The sequence below is a fragment of the Rhamphochromis longiceps genome, linkage group LG8 (genome assembly GCF_057381845.1).
Source record: "Rhamphochromis longiceps isolate RC_006_pf linkage group LG8, R_longiceps_female_GT1.1, whole genome shotgun sequence".
Lineage (NCBI taxonomy): Eukaryota > Metazoa > Chordata > Actinopteri > Cichliformes > Cichlidae > Rhamphochromis > Rhamphochromis longiceps.
This window is the reverse complement of record NC_140564.1, coordinates 32806092-32824749: the sequence shown is the minus strand read 5'-3', so window position 1 is coordinate 32824749 and position 18658 is coordinate 32806092. Positions and strand designations below refer to the sequence as shown.

General features: G+C 41.8%; 1 protein-coding gene across 1 annotated transcript; it reads right to left on the bottom strand.

Annotated features, from left to right (window-relative positions):
• Positions 1-335: 335 nt before the first annotated feature.
• On the bottom strand, positions 336-15404 carry st6galnac (ST6 (alpha-N-acetyl-neuraminyl-2,3-beta-galactosyl-1,3)-N-acetylgalactosaminide alpha-2,6-sialyltransferase). Its single transcript, XM_085417167.1, has 10 exons — positions 15268-15404; positions 14080-14399; positions 9288-9582; positions 5817-5982; positions 4243-4417; positions 3996-4134; positions 3805-3908; positions 2999-3082; positions 2643-2742; positions 336-2291 (listed from the first exon to the last, which is right to left on the bottom strand). The coding sequence occupies exons 2-10, from the start codon at positions 14214-14216 to the stop codon at positions 2121-2123; spliced, it is 1371 nt and encodes a 456-aa protein (XP_085273293.1). The 5' UTR covers positions 14217-14399; positions 15268-15404; the 3' UTR covers positions 336-2120.
• Between the last annotated feature and the right edge of the window lie 3254 nt (positions 15405-18658).

Genomic DNA, 18658 nt, shown 5'->3' with positions numbered 1-18658 from the left:
GAGTTTGCATGTTCTCCTTGTGCTTGCATGACTTCTTCCCACAGTCCAGAGACATGCTTGCTGGGTAAACTGGCCGTGAGTGTGAATAGTCTCTCTGTGTGAGGCTTGTGATAGACTGGTGACCAGTCCAGGATAAGCTCCAGAATTCCTCATGACCCAGGATTAGAAAATGCAGTTAAGAAAACAGACCAATAAATAAATTCTCCATTTTATAATTAGTAACAGTAAATGATAATTTCTAGAACCTTCCTCTTGATCTTTGGTAGAAAAAAATTAATCAAAGCTGTAAAATAAAGTGTGACCAAACTCTCAGGTTATGACAGAAAGACTCAAACTCACTGAGATATGGATTTAATTTTTTTAAAAAAAATCACAATCAATCATTGCACCGTATATAAACCAGAAGTCTCCTTCCCCTCTACAGTTTGCAGAAATGCTGGAAATATTGCATTGCTTTTTCTGCACTGATTTAATAACACAGAAGGCTAATTTTTAAATACACACGTTCCCTGATGTGACCGTTTTTGGTTTGGTTACCTTCCTTCCACTTCAAAACTTGTAGTATTGTTAATAAAATACAATAAAATCCCCTTTAAGCTTGAAGACAGTACATCCATGTAGTCGAGGGCAGACCCCCCACGGTCACTTCAGAGATGGAAGCTGATGAGTCAGAGCTGAAGGAGTCTGGCAATAAAGTTCAGTTCTTACAGTAATTAACCCAAACTGCTGTTTCACATTGAAGGCACTGAAAGTCCAGTAGAGGCCACAAAGTGTAGTTAAGTGTTAAAAAAAGAAATTAAAATATGTTTAAAATGAGAATAAATTACGTCCCTTAAACTAAATACTTAATTTGTTTGTGAGCTTTAAAGTCACAGTCAGTGAATTATTTCCCTTTTCATTCCACAGTAAACTCACAGAAAAAAGAAAACTCATAAAAATGGCCCGTGGTCACTGCCAGCAGTGCTCTGGCCGCGGGGATGGGATATTTTAAGCACGTTGCCAACTCGAGAGTGGTCTCGCTGTGTCAAACAATAATGACTTGAGCTTTGCCAGAGACCGATCGTATGATACGATCTAAAGTTCTCAGAGTAAACAACTGTTTGCTGGTTTGCTGGTTTAAAAATAAATACATAACAAGACAGAAGGGACAATTTCCAGTTCAGCTTGTAGCAGCAGCAGAAAGGTTCACAGGAAAGCAAAATATTACCATAAATCACCACAGATTGTCTGCAGAGATAATGAAATAATTTTAAAACAATCAAACTTTTACAATAGCAAATCAGTTCCCTCTTTAACTAGACAAGAATCTGTGCCCATCTATTCAAAGAGAGGAAATAACACTTTAAAAAAAATAGCATATCTGGAGTGTTTCAACTCCAACTAAAGCTGATAAATTCTGCAGATTCCCAGATTTACAGTCATGGTTTTGAATTCTACCAGAGTAGCACAGTTCAAAGTAAATCTTACACTGGTGCAGCCCCTCAGTTTATTCTCTGTTTGAAATGAACCACGTTAGCTTCCTTCGAGCCACCTTTCTTCTTATTGGTTGCCCCTCATAAACAGATGGTTTAACCAGCAGGTAAGTGAAACACTGGAAGAGCCCGTGTATGACAGAAGATGAGGAGGAGCAGGAGGAGAAGAGCTCCCCTTTGAGGTTGTTGAAAGCATCTTAACAGTCTGACAGTATCTTAGAGATTGTGACTCACAGCTTACACCGTTTGGATTTACCGTCACAGGATTGTGTGGTCCGGACCAGCAGGCCCCTTAATCCAAAAATCGTTTCTTTCTTTTAAATTAACATAAGCTCCATTTTCCTACCAGTCACCAGAATAATGCTTCCCAGCACAGAAAGATTCCTTTAAAAAGAGGCAAAACAAATAATAGACCCATAACTGTGACCTCTCTGCTGAACAATAACAGCAGCTGTCTTTTAGAAATCAAATTTATCATCATTTCCTTCATGAAAATAAATCATCTGCTGGTTTTGCGTTTATTTCAGAAAGTTGTGAAGTGTCATTTTGAGACGGGCACAGTCCCACGTTTCTGCACATCCCGTCTCCCTGTGACTATGCTGGTGAGCCGCGTGCAGATGGAGTGATGAAATTTCTCATCATCCTCGTTTAGTTGCGCATGTAGAGCCGTACGAGGCCGGCCTTGTGCAGCTGCTGCCACAGATTCATCTCCATACGCAGGTCGTGGTTGGCGAAGAAGCCAACAGGGTGATAGTTTTTGTCGTAATAGTGGTCTGAGTATTTCTTGTAGTCTGGGGTCATGAAGCCGTACGCACTTACCTATAATCAAAAGACAGACAGATTAGGAATCTGGTGACACGTAAACTGCAAAATGCCAGTTTTAGTTCAATTTGACCCACTTGGCTCATTTTCATTTCCTCAGGCTGGAAAACAGGTTTAACATGTGCAATTAACCGGATACGGAATCTGGACACGATGTATAAGGCTCGCTGCCACCACAGTAAAGATCAAAAGCATAACTCTGTGGAGGCTTTTTGACACACAGCAATTTAACAGAAATGCAGCACATGCTTCTGCAGCTCAGCTGCTCAAAGTCAAAACATTCTCACGCTATCGGGCAAGTACGGCCTTGTCTCCTGATAAGTAAACAACAGACTGCTGGAAATGTACCTGATCGCAGGTGTGCAGCGCCGCCAGCAGCATCGTGGCACCGGTTGATGGACGGTAGATGTCTTTGAATCTGGTTTTCAGAGTGCTGGATCTGAGGAATCTGAAACAAAAAGATCACAAAACATGAATAACCTGCGCTGTGAGCCTTTCAGGAACTGAAGCTTGAAGTTTCTCACACACACACACACACACACACACACACACACACACACACACGGTGACCTCTGTGGCCCAGTGTGGCTGCGTGGGGATCTTCCCTCAGCAGCTCTCTCTGGTTTCAGTCGCTGCTTCTCCTTTAATCCCACTTACAGCTTTTGAAACACGAGCTCTGCTTTCACGAGTGAGAATTTGCTCACCTGTTTCTGAGGTAACGGATGAAATCAGGATGGTACATCTTCAACTTCTCTGCTGACACGTCCTCACCAAAGTACTTCACTGGACTGAAGGAAATACGGCATTACTATAAAAACACCACAACTGCTGGAGAGCACGAGTATTAACATTCAAAGATCACTGATGAGCAGTGACGCTTCTGACATATTTGATCTTGTGACATTATAAACAAATACAGACTAGTCAGGTTTAATCTGCTGGATTGTCTGCAGGAAATATCATCTGCTTCATCTCAGCAATCATATTTCCAAAAAGTAAGACTCCGTTTTTGCACCTCTGCACAAACATAGCTGGCTGTGCAAGTCTTGAGTTGCAGACATACAGGCAAAAAACAAGTTTGTACAATTTAAATGAGCTTGAAAGTCAATATTTGTTATGACCACACTTATTCTTCAACACAGTCTGAGCTCTGCGATTCAGCTTTCTTTCTTTCAGTAGTCTTTAGAAATACTTCTCCAGGCTTCTTGACGGACATTCAAAGCTCTTCTTTGGATGTTTTCTGCCTTTTGCTCTGCTCTCTGGTGAGATGACTGTTCCTCTGAACAAGGTCAGGTACAACAATTGGACTGAAAATGAGTGAAAAAGCAGCTTGTGTCCTAAGAAAATCTTTGATAAAACCTCAAAGTGTGGAGAACTCCTGCTAGTGGTAGTGGACCAACCCTGAGGACGCTTCCACTCCTTGGGCCTTGATGCTGATAATAATCAAATTAAAAACGGGTAACGCAGAAGAAAACAGGACTGAAGCTGCAGTCTGTAAAGTGTCGCTTACTTTTTGCCCTTCTCACGCCCCCTGTCCACCAGGGTGTGCGTCACCGCCGCTTTCATCAGCAGGTAATCTCGGTCGTGATCCGGCAGGAAAATGTACCGCGTTTCCTGTTTGAGAGGAGGGAGCAGCCGAGCATGACAAGACCGTTTTAACGTCGTCACTTAATAAAGACAGATGTTTATTTCCGTCCTCACCTTAGACACGGGGGGTCGTCTGTACCCGACACCTGCGTAGCTCAACATGGAATTCATCAGCGTGTTTGTGGAGAACGTGTAGTGGGTGGTCCGAGACCCTACGTCCTCCTCAAAGCCCTTAATGATTGCCCCATTGGTCCTGAAGACCACAACAATCCAGAGACACATAATAAATAGAATCAGCATTATTTTTCTTATATTTTCATTATTAATGAAAGGAAGCAGGAAGGAAGGCGTCAGGACCGACCTGAAGACATAGTGATGGCTGTCGATCTCCTTCCCTTTCTGGGAGTTCTTCAGTATCCCTCCATTCCCCACCACTGCACAGCGACTGCACGCCGACTTATTGCCAGGAGCCTTCCAGTTGTCCAACATCTGCCAGTTAGCAGGTGAGTTGAGGACAGAGAGTGTTTCCACCAGTGCTGTTGGCACAAAAGAACTGATTAAATCTAAGATTTGTTTAATATAGGCGTCATGGTGGCACGGTGGTTAGCACTGTTGCCGCACAGCAAGAAGGTCCTGAGTTCAATTCCAACATCAGGCCGGGGTCTTTCTGTGTGGAGTTTGCATGTTCTCCCCGTGTTTGCGTGGGTTCCCTCCGGGTACTCCGGCTTCCTCCCACAGTTTGTGGGGATAGGTTAATTGATTAATCCAAATTGCTACTAGGTGTGAATGTGAGCACGAATGGTTGTCTGTCCCTGTGTGTTGGCCCTGCGACAGACTGGCGACCTGTCCAGGGTGTACCCTGCCTCTCGCCCTATGACAGCTGGGATAGGCTCCAGCGCCCCCCGCGACCCTGAAAAGGATAAGCGGACGCGGATGGATGGATTGTCCTGAAAGAACAGGAAAAAAAATCCCAGAGGATCCATGTGGGCACACAGACAGGAAGCTGCTTTTATCTCTATGATAAACGTCTGTGCTGTGATGAGACCAGCATGTCCTCAATGAAATTATCCAGAAGTACTTGTAGTCCTACATCTGGCTCTTATAAGACAGAGTTGGAGGAGGATATTTTCCTGCCAGAGTGTTATTGTGGATTATTCAGCCTGAACAATTGTTTAATGTATTGATGTACATTTACTGTAAATTTATGGTGTATTACTGTATTTACATTTTCAGTTTTGTGGGTTTTTTGTCTGTTTTATATAATAAATAACTCTAAGACACTCCTTTTTCAAAATAAAATGTAAATACTTTTATTTTCAGGACCATGTCAATGTATGTTTAAATAAAACAAACAAACAAACAAACAAAAAAGCCAGGACACATACGCACCTCATCTTGAACTGGGGCAAATCCAGCTTTATATTAAAAAATAATAATACAATTAGTTGAATTTTGACCGATTTTCGTTGTTTTCCCATTATGAGCTGTTAGAACGGTGGATGTTACAAAGCTACAAATGATGATGTCAGTCTAAGTATGAGGCAAAAGCTCAGGTTTGATCTAAGCAGTCGGATCCTGACAGTTTTATTAAAATTCTTTGATGTCACAGTGTGGATGTGTTTATATGGAACTGGGTGGGTGGTGTGTGGGTGCACCAAGGCCCAGCATAAGATAAACAAGATTATTTTGAATCATGGACTCATGCAAAGCTGCTTTAATAAAGCCTAAGAATAAAAATCTGAACACGGAGGTGAGGATAAAAAAAAAAAAAGACTGATTTGGTTGGGTAGAGAAAAATTGCAGAGTTGTGATGGCTGCATTCCATCATGAACGTTAAACTAAAACTAAAATAAAATAAGTTTCACAAGAAACTGGAGAGTTCAAAAGGAGCAATCAATGAAAAGGAAAATTTTTTAGATAAAATCAAAATCTCACTGTCGTAATCGATCCCTCCCCAGCCATGTGCTCCAGGATAATGGCTCAGACGCCGGTGCTGTTCGGGTGTCACGTGTTTGGCCCACTGCAAAACTGGAATACTTTCCAGAAATCGCTCTCCAAATTCAGTTTTCCCCACCCGACTTCGGATGCTGTCTGGACAGCCCTGTGTGGAGCAGACACCAACATAACTGTTATCAGACCTCATGCAGACGCTCCTACCTCCAGACCTAAATGCAGTTACTGCACGTCCCTCACAATCATTACGAAGCCAACATCATTACTTTCACTCGGCAGGAAGTTCACCCTCAATATTGACCTCCTAATAAGAGTCTCACTGGGCGCAATTGCCTGGTAATTGCAGAGCGGAGAGAGAACAGGGCTAACGACAGGACAGATGCTGGAGGTTTCATCCAGCATGAGGCATGAAGTAACACACAGAGGCAGACATTGCTGATGAAAAAAAAAAAAACAAAAACCTTACAAGTATATACACATGTAGACAAGGAAGTAGATGTTAGTGGAGGAGAAATATTCTGTTTGAGTGAAATACAAGAGTGGAAATAACAGATAAGAAAATACATGCAGATGTTATCAGAGAAGGGTGCTCAAAGAAAATCTACCCACTGAAAGTGAGCGGATGATAGTCCGGGAAACTAAGAGCTTTAAAAGTGCCTCATACTGCACGCTGCAGCCAATCATGCACAGTCACATCGCTCTTTATTTATATACTTTAAATACTTCAACACACATGCTCGTGCGCACAAGCTTTTCACTCTTTGTTCAGTAACTTGCTGATCTAACCGATCTGCGCTTTTAGTGGATGATAAAGGTGTATCGCCTGAGCAACAGACGCCTGCTTTCTTATCTATTCAGGCATCTTAATAAACTTGACTCACTACATATATCAGCTTGGCTGCTGGGTAACCCTCAAGCAACAGACGCTATTTTAGAGACCAAAATGACAGCGTAGGGTCGTCTATACAGCTACAGATATCTATATCACAATAACAGTAGCCTCAAAGGAAAAATGAAGCAACCCGAGTCGGATCGAAAGCATTAATTTCAACCGATAAAAACCAAAGAAAAAAATAAAACATTCAACACCAAAATGCTCTGTTAATAAGAAAACATGACTGAATAAGTTTTGCAATTTAAGAAAGGCAGTGATGATCTAAGTTCTCTGGAACATGGCAGTAAACTGTACCAGAAACAACAGCTACATGCTAATAACTAATAATAATAATAATAATAAGTCTGTGAAGGTTCTCAGTCATCCAGGTCATCGTAGTCAAAGGATAATAATAATAATAATAATAATAATAATAATAGATTGGATTTATATAGCGCTTTTCTAGGCACCCAAAGCGCTTTACAATGCCACTATTCATTCACTCTCACATTCACACACTGGTGGAGGCAGCTACAGTTGTAGCCACAGCTGCCCTGGGGCAGACTGACAGAAGCGAGGCTGCCATCGGCCCCATCAGTAGGCGGTAGGTGAAGTGTCTTGCCCAGGACAGAGAGAGCAGAGAGAGCTGGGGGATCAAACCGGCAACCTTCCAGTTACAGATGAGCTTCCCAACCCCCTGAACCACAGTCACATCCTAGTGCATCAGTAGCACTACCACTAGTAGCATGGTAGTGCTACCACCAGAGCTCTTTATGTCAGGCACATCTCCTGTGCTGTAACATTTTTACGTTAAAGCCAATAATATCCAACCTTTACCTCTAAAATGAATGCAGTGGCATAAAAATAAAGAAATGCATCAACTAGTTTATCTTGATCGCGTCTTCTCTCCTTGGCTGTCTCTGCAGTCCGTTTATGTTAGTCATGTTATTTATGGCCTGAAACTTGCTGTTCAGTATTTAGATTCTCAACAATAACAGCAGCTTTGTTTTGTATTCTTGCTTCTGGTATAAGTGGCTCCTTTGTTTCATTTTTCCTCTGGGGTAGTACACCATGGTTTTAATCTTTCTTGTTCCGTCTTTGTTAAATTTATCATTAACTACAATGTCTGCACAGATCATCATTTATGGTATATGGCCTGTATTTGTATAGCGCTTTACTTAGTCCCCAAGGACCCCAAAGCGCTTTACACATTCAGTCATCCACACACTGGTGATGGCAGCTACATTGTAGCCACAGCTGCCCTGGGGCGCACTGACAGAGGCGATTTATGATATGGCCTCATCATTAAAGTCTTACAAAAATATGCAATGTCATCCATAACAGTCAGAGTTGATAATTAATCTGTTTTACACTCCTCCATCCTCATGACACCATGAGTTTGTGCTCATAGTGACGAAATGTGGAAGTCAGGCTCCATAAAAACAAACAAACAAAGAAAAAACAAAACAAACAAAAACACATGAAACATATTTCTACTAAACATTTACTGGAAAAAACAGATCCACCCAGTAACCATGGCAGCCGCCCTATGACATCTCAGCCCCGAATAAAAGCAGATGTGTGACAGTGCTGCAGGGATGATAAACCAAGTCATGTGATGGGCACCGCTGGTTTACTGGGTTCAAATTACAACTTTTATTACCCGCTGGCTTTTTTCTCACCACTTCAGTCAGTCACCATAACGATGATGTTTACCTTTATTATTTGTGTGGATTTGTGAATATGAAGGTCTGATATATTGTCTGTTGCCAAGGAGCTTAATTGCTGTTTATTTAAAACATGAATGAGCCACAGTATCAGAATACTTTATTAATCCCAAAGGAAATCATGGTTCGTGTTGTTTTTGGATCGATCCCCAGCTCGAACTGTCTACGTGACAAAATATCCTTGAGCCAGATCGTGAGTCTTGAGCTTCACCTTGCACATCCACAGATAAAAGTGCTGTAGAAGTGGGTGAAAGTGCTTCGAGTGTTAAGCTGAGTAGGAAGTACCAGCACATTTACCATTCACTGGAAACAACATGACACTCATTTGGTAGAGTACGCGCTTCTATTTGTGGCCAAATTGCATACTGTCCATGTCAACTGAACATGAGAAAATATTTTTGTGTATCAGTGCATGCGGTTTCACTTCCTGTCATTCTGAGGTCTTTGATTGTGCTGTTCTGCATGTTGTCCTGTTCTTTTGAGTGTTTTTGCAGGGCTACATGCAGGACCCACGCAAACATTACATCCTGTACAACAGCACAGTAAGGAGAGAAGAAGCACAACAAGAAGCAAATGTAGAGGAAGTTGTACAAATCGAGACATCCACACAGTCGTCTCGATTTGTCACATTACAGTCAGAGGACAAACTGCACAGACATATATGTCACATGTCACAGGGAAAACAGCCTGTAAAATATAGACAGATTAGATTTCAGATTCCTGGATTAAAAACAGCAAACATTTCTTTGACAGCTGCTGAAATCAGATAAACGTTTTGCTCTCAGGGGGTTTCATTTTCAGCAGCAGATGAAATCAAAGCCAGCAGACTAAGCACAGTTAAGGAGAACTCACCGTCTGCGGAGGGACGTCTTCGCTCATGTACGAGTCTCCTATGAAGGGAGGGTCCGTAGGTTTGGCTGGCCGAGCAGGCTTCACTGTAGGCCGTTTGGTATCGATCCTGGTTTTATTATTGGCATCATCAGATCTGGACTTGGATGTCTCCTTATCCAGGTCTTGCTTTTGCACTTTGTGATGCTTTAGGAACAAATTCCCTACATCCCTGTCTGGATGCGAGCTGGGCACTGGGGGCAGGAAGGTCAAGTGGGCATTGTTGATCGGCCCGTTGAGAGGCTCCTCGGATGAGATGCTGCGGGAGACAGAAGAGTTACCGACACATATGTAACACATACCAAGCAAGAGTCAAAGGACAGCTCCACATTATTTTCAACTTCCAACTAATGTGCCTATTGTGGCTTAAGAGAGCGCAGCCCAGAGTAAAATATGAAAATCAAAAATTCAAATACATGAGCTATGAAATTAAAGGGTTTGAGGGTCATCTTATGATACGAGCTGCTTCTATGTGTGCATTATAAACAGTTTTCTTTGAAAATGTCATGAGCATAGATAAAGGGAAATAGTTCGTGCATGAGCATGTTTTTTTCCATTTAAGGCACAAAACGGGAAGTCGCATGTTCGAGTGCTTGGAAGGATTTTTTTTTCATATTTAAGATAATCCTGGAAGTGAAATCAAAGCAAAAACACCCACATCAACAAAAACAACTAAAATAATCCACACAATAAAAAGTTGACGCCTACATGAGGACAAAGTCCCAGCTTTTGTTGTTCATGTCTTTTCAGAGCATTTGTGCTTTCCTCACTCGGTTGGTGAAGGTTTCCCACACTCAAATGTTTCTTTTACGTGTCATGTTTCAAAAGAGAACTAATCCAAAGTGTGTGCTGTTGTAAAGCAGAGGAAGGCAGAAAGAGATCACACTTAGGCAGGTGGAAAGAGCCAACAGAGATTTCAATAATAAAAAATGATATTTTTACTCTGTTGTACTCTTGATCAATATTATTTTTGGCAAGTAACTGGTAACATAAGGAGAAACAACAAACCAAAGTCATGAGATGTAAAAGTCTCATTGATCACCGTAAAATCCTGTGTGCTACAGTGTGACATTGCGATAACTGTGGTATAATTATTTCATGAGCCTGGTGGTTGCTCTGTGTTTTACACGTTTCTGTTAAAGAAAACATCCTCTCATATATCAATACTTTGTTTTCTCCGAGCATCAAGCATTAGCTGATTATTTGAACTATCGGGAAGCCTCTGGACGTCTTTATAAAGTGTTTCAGAGTCAAAGCTCAGATCCTGACATACTCAGTTGGTGAATCTCGTACAGGGCGATCCGGTTACTCCATTTTAGTCCAATTTTCCCAGCTGAGCTTGCAAGCTGCTTGGCAACCACCTCCTCCACCCCTGCGCCTCACTAACTGCCACATTACAGTCAGAGGACAAACTGCAAACTCCTCCAACAGAATAAAGTTAATAAAAGACTGGGAGAGTTCCACCCGGATAGGTTGGCTTAACTCATCGTTCTAATCAATTGTGTTTACACAGCGTGCACAGACACCACAGCTGCTGGGGTATTGTTTGGACTCAGTACATATTTAATTTGATCTTTTATGCTTTCCTGTTCCGTGCCGGTGTCACCGAGCCACACTGCCAAATATAAACGACTGCATTTGGAAGGAGCAGTCATCTTTTGACTTCAAAATAGACAAAAAAAAAAAAAAAAAAAAAAAAAAAAAAAAAAAAAGACTGTAAAGCAGTCATCACTCATCACAGGGAGTCTCAAAGGTGGGAATTGGGGCCTTTTACGTCTCTGTGCACAGGGCCCCTTTGTGCATCTTATGGGGATTTCAGTTTTCTGCTCTTTGACCATTTCACGTTTCTACATGAGGCTTTAACACCAATGGCTGTAAAATATCTTTTGCTTCAGCGTCTAAATTCATGATCTTAACCTCCAGTTCCAGACTAAAGCAGCTGCAGGCGAGTGAAGAGGACATTCACATTATGATTCTTACAAAAGGCGTTCAGATTTTTTTTTTAAATCAGAGCCCTCTGAGCTCAAAAAGCCCACACTCACTCCCGAGTGTCTCAAACAGCCCCCTTAGAAAGTAGCCATCTTTTCTCCACCCCCTCGATTTAATGCATTTAATGTGGACCCGTCGGCTTTTTAAACCTGGACCGCTGCCCGTCGCTACAAAGCTTACATTTCACATACGTGTGTGAGAGAGACCACCTCCAGTGAAATAACTCCAGGGGATTTTTTTCATTAGTGTGGCCGGAGTGCTGTGTGGCTCCTTTGTTGAAACCACAATGATACAAGTGGAAGGGAGGGGGATAAGTGCCGGTTACAGAAAACCCCTCGTACCACTTATGATCTCAGAGTTTAACCCTTCACACCAGTTTCACTGCCTCGTCTGATACAGCTCTGCATGTGGACTGTTGTCTGAACCTGACAGTGTTCAGGGAGGGAAAGCTGCCTTTTCTTCAGTTTTTCCCCTTTTACAAGGAGGTCACTGTACCAAATTCTTAGGCAGTGTCAATTTCAGGATGGAAAATGCAAGAGCAGCTGAGGCTTAAAAATATTGTTTAGCTGGAAAATACGATCCAGACGACTGATTCAAGAGGTATGTAGCACCATATTTTCAGTGCACAATATGGATAAATACCTGATTTTCACATAAAGGTGAATTAACTGGTCATGTTTAGTTTATTTTCAGGTGTTAAAGTCCCCTTTTGTCCAATCGTGTGCATGTCCGGGGGAGCTGAGAGTGGATAAGGCAATCCTGTTTAATAACTCACTCGCGTCATCACCAGAGTTTCCTGTTTCTAACAAAAGGATTAAATAGCTGAAATGAAACTGAAGCTTTATGCTTCTTCAAAAAGATAAAAAAATCTATAAATTTAGTTCAGATTGGAAAGCATCAGTTTTTATTTCCACACATCCAGTTTTGACGGGGAAAAGAACGTCGTCATGCACACAAAATATTTTTAAAGATAAAGAACTTTAAAACATCATTAGCAGCAACAACATCTGTAACTCTAAAGACTTGCATTTAAAGAAAAAAGATCATACGATATTTGAATGGGGCAGATGTTGGGAATCACTGTTGTAATGCTCCTCGTGCCGGTAGTAACACCAGTGTATCAAAACACTGGGACATGGGAGTAAACCTGGGATATGTCTGTGCTTGCTGCTTAATGTTTAACTTCTTAATACCCTTCTTGGACCTTGAATGAGAAGCTTTTTCTCTAACAATACAGACATGTCTCAGTCTCTAGATTTCTATTTTTATTCTTCTTAATGCAAATATTAAAAAGACAAGTTTTTCAGGGCTTCCACATACCCAGGATATCCAGTGACAAACATCCTGGCATCCACTGACCCTTGTTTAAGAGTGACGAAGAATTTGTAAAACTAATAAACAGCAATAAAAATTTGTTTTTAGAGTTATCTATTACTTTGAGATTATATGAGTATTATAAATGTCTTCTTGCACTTTTTTATGGCCTTTTTGCTGTGAGTGTTTCTCCTGTTGTTAACAGTAGTTTTGTGACAACAGTTTGATAAGGGCCACGCCCAGAAGAAGCTCAAAGACCCTGATGAAGTCCAAAGGTTGGTTCCTTTCTGCTACTCGTACTCAGCAGCATTAAATGTGTTACATATTTAACTGCCCTGCAAGCATTTCTGATGCGTCCTCATAACAGTTGGTGTACTTAAGATTTTATCACTGGTCATCATGGTCATCATGTGCATCACTTTATGGCCGTGTTCTCTGAATGGTTTACAGATGCAGGGGGCAAGTGTGGTTCTTAAAATGTGCTGCACCTTTACCCTGGAATAAAGTACGAGGGGATCTGAAACTGAGCCCAACTCTTTGTTAATGTTTTTTGCTTTTAAATGTCTTGGATATTTTTTGAGAATTCAGGGCCGGTGATGTAAACGAAAGCCTTGGTTAAGTCCAGTCAGAACATCGTGACGTGTAATGCGGCGAGGCTTCTCGGCTTTCTGCGTTGCTTTTAATTCTTCAGCATCATCATGACTGAACGAACGCACATATTGTCATGATTTTATCTCACGTCCTTTCTTGCGCCCGCATGGTTCGAGACATGAGAATCAGGTTTAACGAATTAAGGATTCAGTCCAATATCAGGCTGCTTTCATAGCTTTTATTTGGGAGAATAAACCTGCTTGAATATGCGAGCATTGCCTTCGGTTTCTGTACTTTAACTGCTCACATGTGTCAAATTTCCATCACGTACATCCCAAACGTGTCATCGGTCCCCCATTTCCCTTCTGAGAGCATCGAACGTGTTTGGATGTCATGCTTTAAATCTCCATACTGACCAAAATAACTCCGTTTTTAACCATAACTGAGCAGACCAATATTTATACTCATTCATATCTTGGAGTTTATATAAACTCATTGGTGTCTTTCTTCATCAGAGGTATTGTTGCCTTGCTGATTGTAGCATTTTCTTTTAGAGAAAGTGTCAGGTGCACATGTTATAAATATTGTGTTGCCTCCTGAAATCCACACCTGGCAGTTAGTTCCTTGTTCAAGTCATCAGGTGACACTCAGTAACTTTTCCCTCTCAGGCCTGAGCTGCAACTTTTAGTTTTGTCCCCTCTTTATTCTGATCTTCAGCAGGTGAAACACGATAAGCTGGATCTAACTGTACTCCTGTGTGCCCCCAAAAGTGTAAAGATGATGCACAAAAATGTCTACAAGTCAAAGAAGATTCATATCCATCTTATCATATCTGAGATTCAAAGTAAAAGTCTGAACTCACCCGCTCGCCCTCTGTATGAAGTCGTAGAGAGGCACCAGAGGCCTCTCCAGGGTCAAAGCCAGAATGTAGACAATAAGGACGCACGAGACCGTGAGCATGGCAAAAAGCAGCCTCCTGTGCAGCCCCATCCCAATCATGGTGCTTGTGACTCTGGCCGGCAGGCTGCGTCTCCTCGCCCTGCCCTCCACTCAGCTCCCAGGAACATGAGGAGCAAGAGGATGTGAACGCTGTGCCACTCTACAGGGCAGCTACGAGTGTCGACAGCGGGGGATTTACCCACGACAGGATCTGGGCTCTCCTCTGAGCTTCTCTCAACACAGCTACAGCGAGAGGCAGACAGAAAGAGAGAGTTGGAACGAGGGTAAAGACTCAGGAGGGGAAACTTTATCTTTCAGCGTCAGAGTGCCAAATAATCCCTTTTTAATGAAGTCTTTGCCTTCATGCCCCTGAACACAAAGCTCAGGGTCATAATCTTCATCTCCTTTTACATCCTGCTCTTGCTTATCTACTTTCTGCTCTTACAGTCTTCTTACAGACGAGAGAGGAAACAGAGGAAACACTACAGCTTCACACATTAAAAATATGCTGAGCAAAGTTTAAAAGGAAAAATAAAGAGGCTGGGAGTGGAAGGGATGACGATAGCTTCAGCTGAAAAATACAGGAAGCCAGAAATGTTATCTTACAGGAAACTGACGTCTTTAGTGCTTTAGTCAACTCAACCAGAAACTGATAAATACGTCCACTGGTGTATGTGTGTGTGTGTGTGTGTGTGTGTGTGTGTGTGTGTGTGTGTGTGTGTGTGTGTGTGTGTGTGAGTGAGTGTGAGAGTGAGAGAGACAGAGGTTCCTAGGCATGTGGGAGTGCTGGCTGAGTCTCTAAATGGGGAATGGAAAGAATGTGATAAACTCCAGCATCTCTGATAGCAGTTATAACAGAGCGAATGAGCACTTCCACACCCCAGAAACTGGAGGTTTTACACAGTAAAACATCGCAAAAGTCATCCAGTAATTCATAACATGTCTGACAGAGACTTAGAGCAAAATATCAAAGAGGAAACAAAAAGCATCAGCCTGTGACAAATCATGACTCAATCTGCCTTCCTTTAATGAGAGGACTCTGAGAAACAGAAACCTCTTCAAAAAACCTCTGAATGCTTTTGAGAAATGAAGAACATGAAGCTTCACTCACCAGCAGCTGAGCTCCTGTTTCCTTTGCTCTAAGTATTTCCTTTCTGCTGCTCACAGTGGAGACATATTCCTCTAACTTAGCTCTCTATTGCTCATCTACTGTGAAGCGGTTGTGCTGCCTGCCTTGCACTGTATGGGCGGGACCATTGTGAAATGAGCAACAGCTGCTGGCAATTGGTCAACCCCCTGAACTCCAGAGCACGAGAGGAGGGGAGGGAACCCACTGCAGGCAGCGATAAAGTTAGTGAGACATGAGCAGGCAGCTCAGAAACACTCAGAGGAAAACAGATCAGCTTGTCTACACTGACAAAAGCCCTGATGCACGAGCTCTCATGCAGCGTGTCTTAACATTTGATTCCTGTGGTTGGCATGGTGCAGAATGTGATGTCCAACATGTGTCACGAGTGACGCTTTGTGTGTGTGTTACATGTACCTGCACAGAAGTGAGAAAAGCCCCATTTGAGTCACATCTATTTCTCTGCTTGGATCTCTTGCAGTGAAGAAAATCTCACGAGGCTCCTCATCCACGTTTATTTAGGATATTTGAAGTGCAACCATAATGAATCAGACTGCCTGACACAGCCTGTGTGACTTTGTTGCTCGTTTGTGGTTCAACTTACTCCAGTTCCTCTGACCTCTCCATCTTCATGTTGAGTTTATCTTCGTGGAGTTACTTCCTGTCACTTCCTTTCTCATGTCATCTGTCTTGTTTCCTGGTCTGCTCTTGTCTGTTTTTTTTTAACCTTGCTTTGTCTGTTTTTTCCTTTTTCTCCAGTATCTTCTTGTTTTCCTAGTTTTGTACCTTTCGTGAATCAGTTTTTTTAAAATAAAGCTCGCTTTTTGTTTTGCACTCTACAACCCAAATCGACTCTCACAAGCACTCGGGCATGGATGTGAGTTAGTATATATCAGTTGTATTTACCTTTTTTCTTTTTTACTCAGAAGCATTATTTTAAAGCTCTAGTTACTAGAATACTAATATCTGATGGTTTATTATTATAGATAAAGCTATCAAGGATTATATAATGTCATGGGCTGGGTCTGTCACCCAGCATTTTGAGTTCATGATATATTGTGTATTTCTTTTGTTAGTATGGGGAAATGTTAGGTTCTTGTTTTGTATTATTAGTTAGAACTTGAGGCTTCATGTTTTGTCATTTATCGTTTGGGTTAAGCTCATCTAGCTCCTGTAAAACCCCCGAGTGGCTCAGCCTTAGTTTTGTTATTGATCCCTGCATTTCCCCTTTTCCGTGGGCTTTGGTCTCACCTGCCATTTGTTTCATGTCTCATGTGTGAAGCCCATGTTGTTTGGTCTGCCTCATCATGTTTCCTGTGTTATGTTGTAAGAGTCCAGTATGTTCTTTGTTCATTGTATTTAGGTTCCCTTCCCCTGCCTTGTTATTAGGTTCATGTGTGTCAGTGGTGTTCCCGTGTGTTAATGTTCCCATTGTTGTTTATTGTGTCATGTTTCTGTCTTGTCATGTTTTTCTGTTTATTTTGAAAGTCCAGTTTTCATGTCATTGTTTGAGTTTACATTTCCTGTGCATCGTTATGTTAATCCTTGTCAGCTGTTTCCTCGTGTGTCTCGACTTCCCCTGATCACCTCATGTGTGTATTTAAGTCCTCTGTTTTCTATGTTTCGTTGTCAGGTCGTCTGTTTGCGTCTCCATAGTGTTTTGTCATAGTTTACTCGGTGTTCATAGTTTGTCGTAGTATTTTCACTGAGTTTCTTAGTCCTTTAGTTTTCCGAGTGTTCACAGTTTTCTTAGTTTTCATAGCTTCATGCTTTTTCATGTGCCAACATCCAAATAAAGGATCGTCTTCTGTTCAGCCAGCAACTCCGCCTTTCAGTGTCTGCTTCTGGGTCCTGTAAACTAAACTTATCGGCGCACTCCGCCGGGACATATAAGTCATTAAAACCATCTAGAGAAGCCACATTTAAGTGATATGCATGTATATGGTTCTGCATGAGTACTCTTACTTTTGCTAAAAGCTAAAACGTTTGCCCTACTTAAATATGGAAAATCCCACCCACTCCCTCCTCCTCCTCAATCAAAATATGAGATGGGTGGAAATAAGCAAGAAGCTCCACCTTTAAGCTGACAATATGAAACTAAATACAATAAGTAAAAAAACAACTCTGCACTTTACTACACGTCATTTCAGTCAGGCCTCTGGCAGCACAGCCGCTGTGGTCTGCTGACCATCATCACCTGACACACACTTATTCTCTGAGAGGATTAATTGTTATTAGTTATTGCATAACTGTACTAATGAAATAGTGGAATATTTCTCTTCACATGTTAACAGAATCTCAGCCAGCATAAATCCGCAGGACGTCGGCTGTAATGGGACTGCAAAGGGCCTGGACTGGATTGGCTTAAACCAGGGGAAGAACAAAACTTTATCAAATGCACATCTGAAAACGCCAAGACCTTCTTTAGCGTTGCCTCAGAGTGTGGGAGGGTGAGAGCTGGGCGTATCAGTTCAGTCACTTGCACATACGTCCTTGTTTGATTCGATATCACAGCTGCAGACACTTCTGGGCAGATAATGGGCATTCCTGACCGATGACCGATAGCCTCAGTCTATTTGACTGAGGCAGGGGCTAAAATTGCTACAGCGGTTTTAAAGCAGAAACATAAGTGTAAGCGATGTGGCACTGAAAGAAAACTGTAACAATAAGGTTTTAAAGTGTTCACACTTGAGTTACATAATGCTTTGTGTTTCAGAGTAATTTTGTTTGTTCCCGTTTAGTTTCTGCTTAAAAATGTTTCCTTACACTTGATTTTTTTCTCCTTTCTACTTAAAATGACAGCTCTGGTGTTAGATTATTATTATTATTAGTATCAGGGTCAGAATATAAGAAGTATAGAGCAAGCATTACAATCCAAACACTTTCAGTAAACTCCTCAGTTTAAACTACAACAACTATTTTTATTTTTGTCAAAATGTAATCTTAGCTTGGCTTAATTTTAGTTACATAAAATGTAACTAAGTGAGAAACAACAGTCAACATGCTTCTCACAGTTTGAGTTGAGCTGGTTGGAGAAGTGCATGCATTGTTCCAGCTGAAACGACTGAAAAATTTCCCAGTTGGTTTTTAACGAGAGGGAATGGGAGGGGTGGTAACAGCTGGAATACTGGTCTACAGATATTTCAAGCATTAAATTCTGTAATTAAACGTTTAGAAAGCATCAATAAATCATTTCAGGCTCCAAACCGACAGCAATTTAACCTCATTATGTGGACTCCATCGTGTCTGAGACTGAAGGCTTCTTCGTCTCCTGCTCATGAGTTATGGAGAGCGAGGGACGACGGGAGGGCGGAGGACAGAAACAAGTAAACATTTGTCTTTTTTCCCACAGCGAGAAGAAACGAGGAACACGGCG

Coding starts and splice junctions, on each gene's coding strand:
- st6galnac (XM_085417167.1), bottom strand. CDS start 14,216: ATGATTGGGATGGGGCTGCACAGGAGGCTGCTTTTTGCCATGCTCACG. Junction 9,583..14,079: donor TTCATACAGAGGGCGAGCGG/GTGAGTTCAGAC, acceptor TGTCTCCCGCAG/CATCTCATCCGAGGAGCCTC. Junction 2,743..2,998: donor ATCCGTTACCTCAGAAACAG/GTGAGCAAATTC, acceptor TTTTTGTTTCAG/ATTCCTCAGATCCAGCACTC.